This window comes from Salvelinus namaycush, chromosome 16 (genome assembly GCF_016432855.1).
Source record: "Salvelinus namaycush isolate Seneca chromosome 16, SaNama_1.0, whole genome shotgun sequence".
NCBI lineage: Eukaryota > Metazoa > Chordata > Actinopteri > Salmoniformes > Salmonidae > Salvelinus > Salvelinus namaycush.
The window spans coordinates 652278-664560 of NC_052322.1; the positions used below are offsets into that span (position 1 = coordinate 652278).

The window sequence follows — 12283 nt, forward strand, 5'->3', positions numbered from 1 at the left end:
GGCGTTGCCATGGCGATAGGAACCTGCACAAGGTACTTGTAACGGCCATTTTGACTGGTTAAAGGTTGACGTATTAGAGCGCTGCCGAGAAGAAGCCAAATATCGAATTCTTGACTGTGACACAGATTGGTATCAGCACTCACGGCAGTACACTCTTGGACAAGTCATCACTAGCGCATGCGTTTGTTATTTTGATTTGTGACCTTAGACTGTTTTCTGAGTTGGAGAAGCGACATTCAAGAGTCCACTGACTGACGTCGTTTTTTTCACGGCAACTCGCTCCACTGTTCAGCTATTTTGCTTCTTAGTACACACATGAACACTGCTAATGATGCTAATAGAAACAGTTCTAGCCATTCTAAACATTGGGTTCAGTAGAAACACTCAATGCTCCCTGACGACACATTTCCATTCTGCCTCCTTTCTCCCGAATTTCTCTTATTTTTATATTTCTTCTTCTGCTTCTCTCTCTATATACATAATTACCTTTGACCTGGGGAGGCCCAAACCTTAGCTGATCTAGTGACATGCTTTAGAAAACTAGCTGATCAGAGGGCCAGCGATCCAATAGGTCAAACTGATCTTCTATCTAACTGACATATCGCTGAACGAATGGGATTCCACAGCAGTTCCGGCCATTTCCAAAGTGTGAAAATGGCTATGGACATAGGGGAGAAGGAATTGTTTTTCAAAAGGTGAAAATATGTGAAGGTGACTCTCCAATGTAGCAGTTACTATGACAATGGGACATTGCTCATCTAGACTAGTCTGAACTGAGACAGGACCCTGCTGTCAGACATCTCAGAACATCTCAGTGGTTACTTCCTGTCTCAGAGTAACTTCCTGTTGAGGGTTACAGGTGATTTCCTGTAGTAGACCACTGTTTAAAAGGACACATTTCATTCTGTAACAGTGCCTAATTAGTTCATACAGGCATCTTCCAATGTGAAAAGAAATGAGAAAATATATTATTGCTTCTGTTGACATTCAAATGCTTGGAAACTGTTATAGAATAGAGGGAGTGTTTATTTTATATTTGCTGTGTGTGTGTGTTTGGGGGGGGGGGGGGTGTCGGTGGGTGGGTGGGTGTTTGAACAACTAAAACACAATCTCTTTGTAAAGGGGAGAATTTAAAAACAGTGCATTATAGATATTTACTATGTTAAGCGCCACACTGTATTATTGTCAGGTAGTTCAACCATGTAGCTCTATTAATATCGTTTACTACTTAAGGAGGTAACAGGGATCAATGCACTGAATGTAGCAAAAATAATATGACATGTACAGTATATGAACATTCTAAAATTATAATGCTCTATAGTGGTGCATTATGGTGCCAAAAATGGGGTGGACAGTAGCAGCCTTTAGAGTATGGTTGGGATCGGACCAGGGCCTATTGGAATAGTACTGTTTAACACTTGTGTGATGTCTCTCCCTGAGCACATTCTGAACACTGTGACCGCATCATGACTTTAGCCCATCTTAACCATCAATAGTCCCGTTCCTCTGTCAATTCAACTCAATTAAATCATGTACTTTACTGAGTTACTGCTTTACTGCGCACATGCATCCTGTATAACTTTACCAAAGCAATTCCAATACAATTGATCATAGATCCCATGTTCGCTCCAGGCTCCTCAAACTCCCAGCCAACCAATCTTCCCCCACTCTTCGTCCTTCACCTTCATCTTTCTCTATCTCTCACTCACTCGCTCTCTTCCTCCCTTCCCCATCTGCTTGTCTTTCTCCTGCACTTGAGTCTCTGAGCCATTCTGTGTTGTCTGGTAGGATGACCTCTCTCCCCCCTTTGGCATGCTGTGGGCTGATGATCAATTGAGGCCGCCAAACCGCGAGAGTCTCAGCTAGTGAAAAAAAAAAATGATGTAAGCATCTGAAAAGCACACTGTGTGCTTTATCAAGCGTTCATCTCTATTTATCGGCTAAGTTGCTGCTACTGTTATGTCAGACAGGTGTGTTTGTGCGTGTCCCACCCTTCCCTTCTTTCCTTTCCCCGATGACAGCCCATCATCCCTGTCGCTATAGTGACAGTCAGTGTTTTCATGGTTCATTTGTCAGCTCCTGTCCACTCCCGAAACATCAAACATAATTGGCTGGTCTAGTCGTTCTGCAACAACACCAGTATTATTAACAACACTGCCCTGCTAGCCATGAGTTCTCATAGCAATTGCCTTCCTTGTGTATTACATCACATATAATGTGTAGTATACAGTATGTCTGTTCCACTATCTCGTCCATGTCAGTCTCATTCTATCACATATACTATGTACATACATCTGTTGTACTGTTTACGTTTGTCAAAATCTGTCCAATTCACCTTCCTTATTCCTCCATCGTCTCTAGAACACCTACCTGCTAGTCATGAAGTCAGTGCCCTTGTCATACGTCACACTTTAAGGATGACCGTAGTGAGAGGAGAATGGTGGTTCATTGACCTCACTCTGGGCGGAGATTTTCTGTGATCAATCATAGGGTGAAGCATCAGTCTCCCATTGGTTGTAGAACATGTATTAGCTCTGCCTTAGGCCCCACTGTCCGACTGTGCAATAATGTAATTAATGACAGGGGTAGTTTAGAGACACTTGAAATGGCGGTCCAAATGCGTGCATAACTTGCATATGTAGCCTCTACTTATGACAAGATGCATACACTGTTTTGCTGTGTGAAATTGTGAATATTTATAGTTTCGTTCGATATCGCACAACTGTATACATCAGAACAGTGTTATGTCAGTTGTCATAAGTGTCAAGTTTTTGTCAGACTGTTATAACAGGTTATGTAGGCATTATGATCACATTGTGTAATGTTAATTTTAGCTTTGTAGCCTACTGTTTACCTCAGTTATGTCCTGATCCTACTAGCTGGTCTCCACAGCAAGTTGAATTATGTAAATGTACAAATGTATTAAGTCTTTAACACACAAACAATAAAATGTTTAATATTGAGTTCAAATCAAACTTTGTGTACCAGAACTGATACAAACTTTTATTATTTTCGTCAATATGTTAAAATGACCAGTGCATTAACATCTATAAATGGCTGAATGTCTTTGTTTATCCCCTCCCCCTCTTTCCTGCATTTAATTCTACTCCGCCTATATGTGTATGCAAATCCAGTCCAGCTCTCGGTGTTTCCTTTCGACTGCACATTAGCTGAAGGTCAGGTCAAAGCGGGTCTCATTTCCTGAGTCCTTTGGTCTGGTACATGTGCAGACCGCTTTAATAAGCTGACTTCCTGCTGAAAGACAATTAACACATCCGTAGATAAGTTATCTGGCGGTCCTCAAAAAAGTGGGATGAGAGCGAGGCAGTGTGAATATCCCACCGCAAACGAGACCAATTATCAGCCACCCCTGCAGCAAGTGTTAATGTTGTCTTCTCTGAGCTGAAGGCATTAGCGGTATAGCCATATTGGGGCTGAGTTGGACGTTCTGGGAAATGGTGGGTTTTAGCGGCTACTGTGCTAAGCTAATCAGGTCAGACAGTACAGAAGCACTTGAAAGGTCTACGTGGCAGAGAGAGAGATGGGGTTAACATGTGGAATCTAGCCATGTGCAATAGCCTGTTCTCCCGCTCTTTGAAGAGCTGGTGACCTGAGGTAACTAGCTACAGTAGCGACTGAATTGCAGGCTAATTGAGTTAGTATAAGACGCTCTAGTAGCCTATACCTCAGATCTTGCTGGAGAGAAATAGGATTTCTAAACCAAGGCTGTATGGCGCTGATAGCAAGGATGGATGAGCCCTAGATGTTTCATGGATTGGATGGAGTTGTCAAGCTCAGTAGAGGTGCTGTGGTGTTAAGCCCTGGCTTTGTGGAGATGTTAGCTAAATCGCTAGGAGGCAGAGGCGGCTGGTGGGAGGAGCTATAGGAGGACAGGCTCATTGTAATGCTGGAATGGAATTAATGAAACGGAGTCAAAAGTGGTTTCCATATGTTTGATGTGTATAAGACAGTTCCATTCAGCTAATACAATGAGCCCGTCCCCCTATAGCTCCTCCACCAGCCTCTTCTACAAGTAGGCAAGTTAGCAGAAATGGAAGACTGGTTTGTGATCAAGGGTGGTCAAAGGATGATATTTGGCAGTGTTGTAGTACTCGAGTTCAGGTCTCGAGACCACATATTGAGTGTCTAGGTCTTGCCTTGGTGTTGGATACATTTGTACTCGGTCTCACAGTGAGTACTAGTATCAGGAATCAAGACCCAGATGCAGACTGTCGAAGTAACACTGTTTATTGTAGCAACAGGGGCAGGCAAAGACAGGTCAAGGCAGGCAGGGGTTGAAATCCAGGGTGAGGCAAAGGTACAGGTGGACTCAGGATCAGGGCCAGGCAGGGGTTCAGTAATCCAGAGGTGGAGCAAAAGGTACAGGACAGCAGGCAGGGTCAGGGTCAGGCAGAGAGGTTAGGCAGGCGGGTACAGGGTCAGGACAGGCAAAGGTCAAAACAGGGAGGACTAGCAAAGAGAGGCTGGGAATCGATAGGAGCTGACAGGAAAACCACTGGTAAGCTTGAACGAACAAGACGAACTGGCAACAACAGACAGAGAACACAGGTATAAATACACAGGGGATAATAGTGGAAGATGGGCAACACCTGGAGGGGGTTGGAGACAAGCACAAGGACAAGTGAAACAGATCAGGGCGTGACACTAGTAATTTATTCCCGAGACCAGTGGAGTAAAAAACTCATAATTATCAACTTCATTCAGTCAGTGCATAAAACCGCTTCGCCAAGACAAATATATACTCTTTTTGTTAAACATGAATATCTTAAAAGCCTTTATATCTATTACAGATATGTTTGCACAGTGGTGGGACAGGTTCGTGATTCTGAAAGGACAGCAAACGTAATACCAGCACACTCATGTAGGAGAACACAAAGGGCCAGTGAAACACAAAGGGCTAGTGGTGTAGTGGAGGGTATAAGCCGTATAACCCACTTTTTTCAGTGGGCATTAATCTGTATTGATGCGTATCAAAGTAGTGGAGGTATACGACTTAGCAATTATGTAGTACAATAGTGAGATCATACACAAAGCACGTAAATATATTCACATGCGCGCCGCACACAGCCTAGTTTCAGCGGAATATCATCTGAAGTTTGCAGATCTCAATTGGTTTTGGCACGGAGCCGCTCACAGAAGAATAACATCGGTAGCCGGTAGGGTAGGAAAGATGTTTCAACTCATCTACCAGTAAAATGCTAACTAATTCAACACTGGGTGTGCAAACCAGGTATTGAAAAAGTTTTGTCCGATGTCTTGGTTAGTAAGTAGGCTATTTGTGACCAACCGGCTCGATTCAATCTTATGTCGCAAAATTTGAAATGGTGTTTTTTACATTTGATAAAAGTAGAAACTCAGAGGTAGAAAATGGTATATCAAAACACTATAGTGGAGGAACGTTTAACAACAGCACCCCCTATTGAGAAAAGGTTAACCTGCATGTTTAACCTGTTTGGGCTGCAGGGGGAGTATTGAGTAGCCAGATAAAAGGTGCCCATTTCAAACGGCCTCGTACTCAATTCTTGCTCGTACAATATGCATATTATTATTACTATTGGATAGAAAACACTCTCTAGTTTCTAAAACCGTTGAATTATATCTGTGAGTCAAACAGAACTCATTTGGCACAAACTTCCTGACCAGGAAGTGGAAAGTCTGAAATCGAGGCTCTGTTCTTCTTCCTGCCTATAAATGGGAATGATACGTAAGAGTATACGTGCACTTCATAGACCTTCCCCTGGATGTCAAGAGGCTGTGAGAGAAGAAATTTAGTGTTTATCTTGGTCTGAAGTGGAATACAAGCTCTTTGTATGACGTGTCCCTCATTTCCGGTACTCTCGAGAGCGCGAGGTGGACAGTGGGATTGCCTTCTGTTTAGCTGCCGTTATAGGCGACTACTATCTCCGGCTTTGATTTTATTTGATACATGTGACCATATCATCGTAAAGTATGTTTTTTCAATATAGTTTAATCAGATTATTGAAATTTTTTCGGGAGTTTTGCCGTGTTCCGTTCTCTGACTTTGTTGACGATGGAGAGATCCGTGCCACTTGGCAAGTGTGCTTGCTAAATCAAGAGGGAAAGTTGCCGTTCTAAATCCAAACAACGATTGTTCTGGACAAAGGACACCTTGTCCACATTCTGATGGAAGATCAGCAAAGTAAGAAACATTTATGAATGCTATTTCATATATCTGTCGTAGATGTGAACTAGTCGTCGGCGCCAAGTGTTTCTGGCTATTGTGGTAAGCTAATATAACGCTATATTCTGTTTTCGCTGTAAAACACTTAATAAATCGGAAATATTGGCTGATTCACAAGATGCCTGTCTTTCATTTGCTGTACACTAATGTATTTTTCAGAAATGTTTTATGATGAGTAATTAGGTATTTGACGTTGGTGTCTGTAATTATTATGGCTGCTTTCGTGCAATTTCTGATTATAGCTGCAATGTAAACTATGATTTATACCTGAAATATGCACATTTTTCGAACAAAACATAGATTTATTGTATAACATTTATAAGACTGTCATCTGATGAAGTTGTTTTCTTGGTTAGTTTGGTTGGTTCTTGGTTAGTTAGGTTGGCTTTGTGCATGCTACCTGTGCTGTGAAAATGTCTGTCCTTTTTGTATTTGGTGGTGAGCTAACATAAATATACGTGCTGTTTTCGCTGTAAAACATTTTAAAAATCGGACATGTTGGCTGGATTCACAAGATGTGTACCTTTCATTTGCTGTATTGGACTTGTTAATGTGTGAAAGTTAAATATTTAAAAAAATATATCTTTGAATTTCGCGCCCTGCACTTGAAGTGGCTGTTGTCATAAGTGTACCGACGTCCGGGCTGCAGCCATAAGAAGTTAACCTGCATCTGCTTCTCGACTCCCAGCGTCTCCATTACAATACCTAAAGAGCTCCTAAAATTCTAATCAAATAGCTAACATATGCTAATTCAACTTGAAAACAATCATAGAATATGGATTGATGTAATATTGTGGTAATATTACATCAGTGTTTGAAAAAATGCACCAGAGACTAAACTGGAGGCTTGCTGTTGAAATGTGAATGCATCTGTAGCCATACAGCTGTTGTGGCCTTTGAGAGGCCCTCTAACCTGGTTTGCGTCAGTAAATAGTCCAGCTGTATGAATGGGTAAATATGTTTAAATGTGAGTGATTCACTATGGTTAAAAGGAAATATTAGCAGCTTAGTAATGCAAATCGTATTATTTCAATGTTTTCAAACAGCACGTTGGGTGAAGCATGGGATGTTTAGGTGAAACGTATTTACAAATTCTATGTGATGGTGGATGGTATTTTATAGTAATATTTTGACAATTTCCACAACAGCGGAGTATCAGACACACTGTAAGAAACTAGACTCCATCTCTGTGGAAAGAGGGCACAATATTTGCCATTAGCGAGTGAGAAACCCTGATGAGAAATCAGTTGATTCCATAAGTCACCAGACCCTCATATCTAACCAAGCCACCCAGCAGGACATGGAGAGTGACAACCGGTACTACCTGTCGCAAGGGCTTTTCTCCCTAATTGGAGGTAGAAAGAAGTGCATGAGCTTGAGGTGAGGATGAAAAGTTTCTGAGGCAGGATAAGGGGGTGCTGAGACAAACTGGCAACGGTCGAGAGCATCATGAGAGGCGGTGGGCTGACACCAGGAGGAGCTACAGAAAAGAGTTGTCAGTTGTCATAGAATTGCTTCAATACAAATACCACCATCCACACTCTAAGAGAACACAACCCCAACTACCACACCTGTCACGATCGTCTTTAGGTGAACGAGAGGACCAAGGCGCAACGTGATATAGATACATCCTCTTTTATTTGAGAAGATTAAACGAACACGAACACTAATACTAATACAAACTAAACAAAAAACGACCGTGAAGCTAACAAACGAAAGTGCATACACAAGCTACTAACGTCAAACATAGACAATTACCCACAACCTACCTAATGCCTATGGCTGCCTTAAATATGGCTCCCAATCAGAGACAACGATAGACAGCTGTCTCTGATTGAGAACCATTCCAGGCAACCATAGACTTACCTAAACACCTACACTGAACACAACCCCATGAACTCTACAAAAACTCCCTAGACAATACAACCACCCAAGACGAGACAAACACACACAACATCCCCCATGTCACACCCTGACCTAACTAAAATAATACAGAAAACAAAGATAACTAAGGCCAGGGCGTGACAACACCCTCACATCCCCTCATCAGCGGTAACATTGCTGCTCACTGTGACCCTCTGGAACTCATACAGACTCATACTGAGACACTTTGGAGAGAGGAAGACACTGAGAGGCCACCTGTGGTCCCCACCGCACTCCCTCCAAAGAACATCACAGACAAATGAAATCCAATTGTATTTGTAGACTAACAGTGAAATGCTTACTTACTCAATGTGTATTTAGTTATTGTGTTGTATATATATTTTTTTTTTCTGTGCATTGTTGGGAAGAACAACTCAGAGAGAAAAAGATTGAAAAATATAAATACCACAAGGAATAAATACAGAAAGAGTAACTCACTTGGCTATATGTAAACAGTAGCAGCAGCATGTGATGAGTCAAAAGAGTTAGTGCAAAGAGGGTCAAAGTCTTATGACTTGGGGTTAGAAGCTGTTCTGCGTCCTGTTGGTTCCAGAATTGGTGCATCGGTACCACTTACCATGTGGTAGCAGAGAGAACAGTCGATGACTTGGGTGGCTGGAGTCTTTGACAATTTTTAGGGGCTTCCTCTGACACCGCCTGGTATAGAGGTCCTGGATGGCAGGGAGCTCGGCCCCAGTAATGTACTGGGCCATATGCACTACCCTCTAAAATGCCATACGGTCAGTTGCCAAGCAGTTGCCATACCAAGCGGTATTGCAGCCAGTTAAGATGCTTTCAATGGTGCAGCTGTGTAACTTTTGAGGATCGGGCGCATGCCAAGTCTTTTCAGCCTGCCTTCTTCACGACTGTGTTGGTGTGTGTGGACCACAACAGCAGCACACAGGCAGAGCACCCTATCCAGCTAACAAAAAACATTCCCACTACTTTCGAGAATGTTCGTTCCATAAGAGTCTCATTAGGTCATTATGTTTTTCTAGGGATGTTCCAGTGATGTGCAAGACTGACTGTTTCCAAGAGACCATTCCCTTAATTCTTAGGGCTAGGGGGCAGTATCCTGAATTTCCGCCTGACTGACGTGCCCAAAGTAAACTGCCTGTTACTCAGGCCCAGAAGCCAGGATATGCATATAATTGGTAGCATTGGATAGAAAACACTCTAAAGTTTCTAAAACTGTTAAAATAATGTCTGGGACTATAACAGAATTGATATGTCAGGCAAAAACCTGAAGAAAATCAGACCAGAATTTTCAGACCAGCTCCCAGGCTCTTATTATGGAAACCTATTGCTTTAACATATGTCCGTCACCCAAATTGCAATTCCTATGGCTTCTGGACCACCTGGACCAAATCAATCTTTCGGCACGTGAGGGAGAAGGCGCACACTTACAAATTTTACTTTCCTATTGAACATAGTACTTTCCGTGTGAAATATTATAGTTTATTACAATTTTAGACTACCTGAGGATTAAATAGGATTAAATAGAAACGTCGTTTGACTTGTTTGGATGAAGTTTACCGGTAGCTTTTTGGACTCCTTTGTCTGCATGTTGAACGAGTGGATTACTGAAATGGAAATCAAACAGACTTTTTGGGATATAAAGAAGGATTTTTATTTAACAAAACAACCATTCATGTTGTAGCTGGGACCTTTGGGATTGCAAATAGAGGAAGATATTCAAAGGTAAGTGATTTATTTAATTGCTATTTGTGATTTTGTGAAGCCTGTGCTGGTTGAAAAATATGTTTATGTGGGGAGCTGTCCTCAGATAATCGCATGGTATACTTTCGCCGTAAAGCCTTTTTGAAATCTGACAACACAGTTGGATTAAGCTTTTAAATGATATAGGACACTTGTATGTTCACGAATGTTTAATATTACAAATATTTATTTAATTGCGCGCCGTCCAATTTCACCGGATGTTGTCGGCTTCTATCCCGCTAGCGGGACACCTAGCCGTTAATGTTCAAACAGAATTTACCATGAACATGGTTACCATGTTCTCAGAATTTTCAATATTAATGTTCTAGACATGTTTCTTTGGAATGTTGCAAACATTTTCCAGAGTTCAGTATGCTGAGGGTTAAAAACAAAAAATGCTGTTAGAGAACAGCAAAGGCAACAACTAAAAATTACCCCAAGTATTAATTGTCACCGCAATATTAGGTTTAAACGTCTGTAGAACTGCGTGTACAATGTAAACAACTACTCAACCTAATCATGAATTGACTAATTTAGGCTACTTGTGGAAAGGTGCATGCAGTGCAACATGAAATAATGAATATAGATTCACAATACACACTAGTTTCAACAAGAATGACATCAAATGACGACATCAATGTGAAAGTAACTGGTGCATAAAACAGCTGACTTTGAATGCAAACTATGCCAGATAAATGCTACACATGCATTGAAATAAAAGGTATAGCCTTACATCAAAGGACGTACTTAGGCCTACAATCAACAAGGACACATGAAGACAAACAAGCTCAACCAAAGAATGACGAAAATCACGAAATACAAAAGAAACATCTATACATTCCTTTTTAAAGGCACAGCTGAATGGACAGTGCTTCGGTAGCCTACAGGTTGGAATAGTGGAGCTCTGTAGAGGGGTTCTGAATGGACAGCGCCTCTGACTAGTAGCCAGCTATATAAGTATTTTGTTCGTGGGCAGTTAGACATTTTTGGGGCAGAGTTAGATAGCCTACAATGCGTACAGTGCTTTCGGAAAGTATTAAGACCCTTCACTTTTTCCACATTTTGTTACGTTACAGCCCTATTCTAAAATTGATTAATGGTTTATTTGTCCTCATAAATCTACACACAATACCCCATAATGACAAAGCAAAAAACAGGTTTTTGCAAATTCATAAAACATATAAACAGAAATATCACATTTACATAAGTATTCAGACCCTTTACTCAGTACTTTGTTGAAGCACCTTTGACAGTGATTACAGCTTTGTGTCTTCTTGGGTATGATGCTACAAGATTGGCACACCTGTATTTGGGGAGTTTCTCCCATTTTTCTCTGCAGGTCCTCTGCACAGCTATTTTCAGGTCTCTCCAGAGATTTTAGATCGAGTTCAGCCCGGGCTCTGGCTGGGCCACTCAAGGACATTCAGAGATTCGATCCTGACTAGTCTCCCAGTCCCTGCCGCTGAAAAACATCCTTTCTGCATGATGCTGCAAACACCATGCTTCACTGTGGGGATAGTGCCAGGTTTCCTCTCAGTCGTGACTCTTGGCATTCAGGCCAAAGAATTCAATCTTGTTTCATCAGACCTGAGAATCTTGTTTCTCATGGTTTGAGAGTCTTTAGGTGCCTTTTGGCAAACTCCAAGTGGGCGATCATGTGGTTTTCACTGAGGAGTGGCTTCCGTCTGGCCACTCTTAAGGCCTGTTTGGTGGTGCTGCTGAGATGGTTGTCCTTCTGGAAGATTCTCCCATCTCCACAGAGGAACTCTAGAGCTCTGTCAGAGTGACCATCAGGTTCTTAGTCATCTTCCTGACCAAGGCCCTTCTCTCCCGATTGCTCAGTTTGCTGGGCGGCCAGCTCTAGGAAGAGTCTTGGTGGTTCCAAACTTCTTCCATTTAAGAATGATGGAGGCCACTGTGTTCTTGGGGACCGTCAATGCTGCAGACATTTTTGGTACCCTTTCCCAGATCTGTGCCTCAACACAGTCCTGTCTCGGAGCTCTACAGACAATTCCTTCAACCTCATGGCTTGGTTTTTGCTCTGACATGCACTGTCAACTGTGGGACCTATTAGACAGGTGTGTGCATTTCCAAATCCTGTCCTATCAAGTTGTAGAAACATCTCAAGGATGATCAATGGAAACAGGATGCACCTGAGCTAAATGTTGAGTATTATAGCAAAGGGTCTGAATACTTATGTAAATAAGGTATTACTAATGTAACATTTTTTTATTAAATTCTAAAAACCTGTATTCGCTTTGTCATTATGGGGTATTGTGTGTAGATTGATGAGAAAAAAAAATAGTTCATCCAATTTAGAATAGACTGTAATGTAACAAAATATGGAAAAAGTCAAGTGGTCTGAATACTTTCCGAATGCACTATATATGAAAATCATAACTTGCACGCAGATCTTTA

At 41.7% G+C, this 12283-nt stretch overlaps 1 protein-coding gene across 1 annotated transcript in view; it reads left to right on the top strand.

Moving 5' to 3' along the window:
- Positions 1–9: 9 nt before the first annotated feature.
- The window catches only part of LOC120060838 (serine/threonine-protein kinase SBK1-like), a 25949-nt gene continuing 13675 nt past the window's right edge, over positions 10–12283 (top strand). Inside the window, exon 1 of the mRNA XM_039010257.1 lies at positions 10–32. Coding sequence (XP_038866185.1) covers positions 10–32 — 23 coding nt within the window. The remainder of the gene's footprint in view (positions 33–12283) is intronic.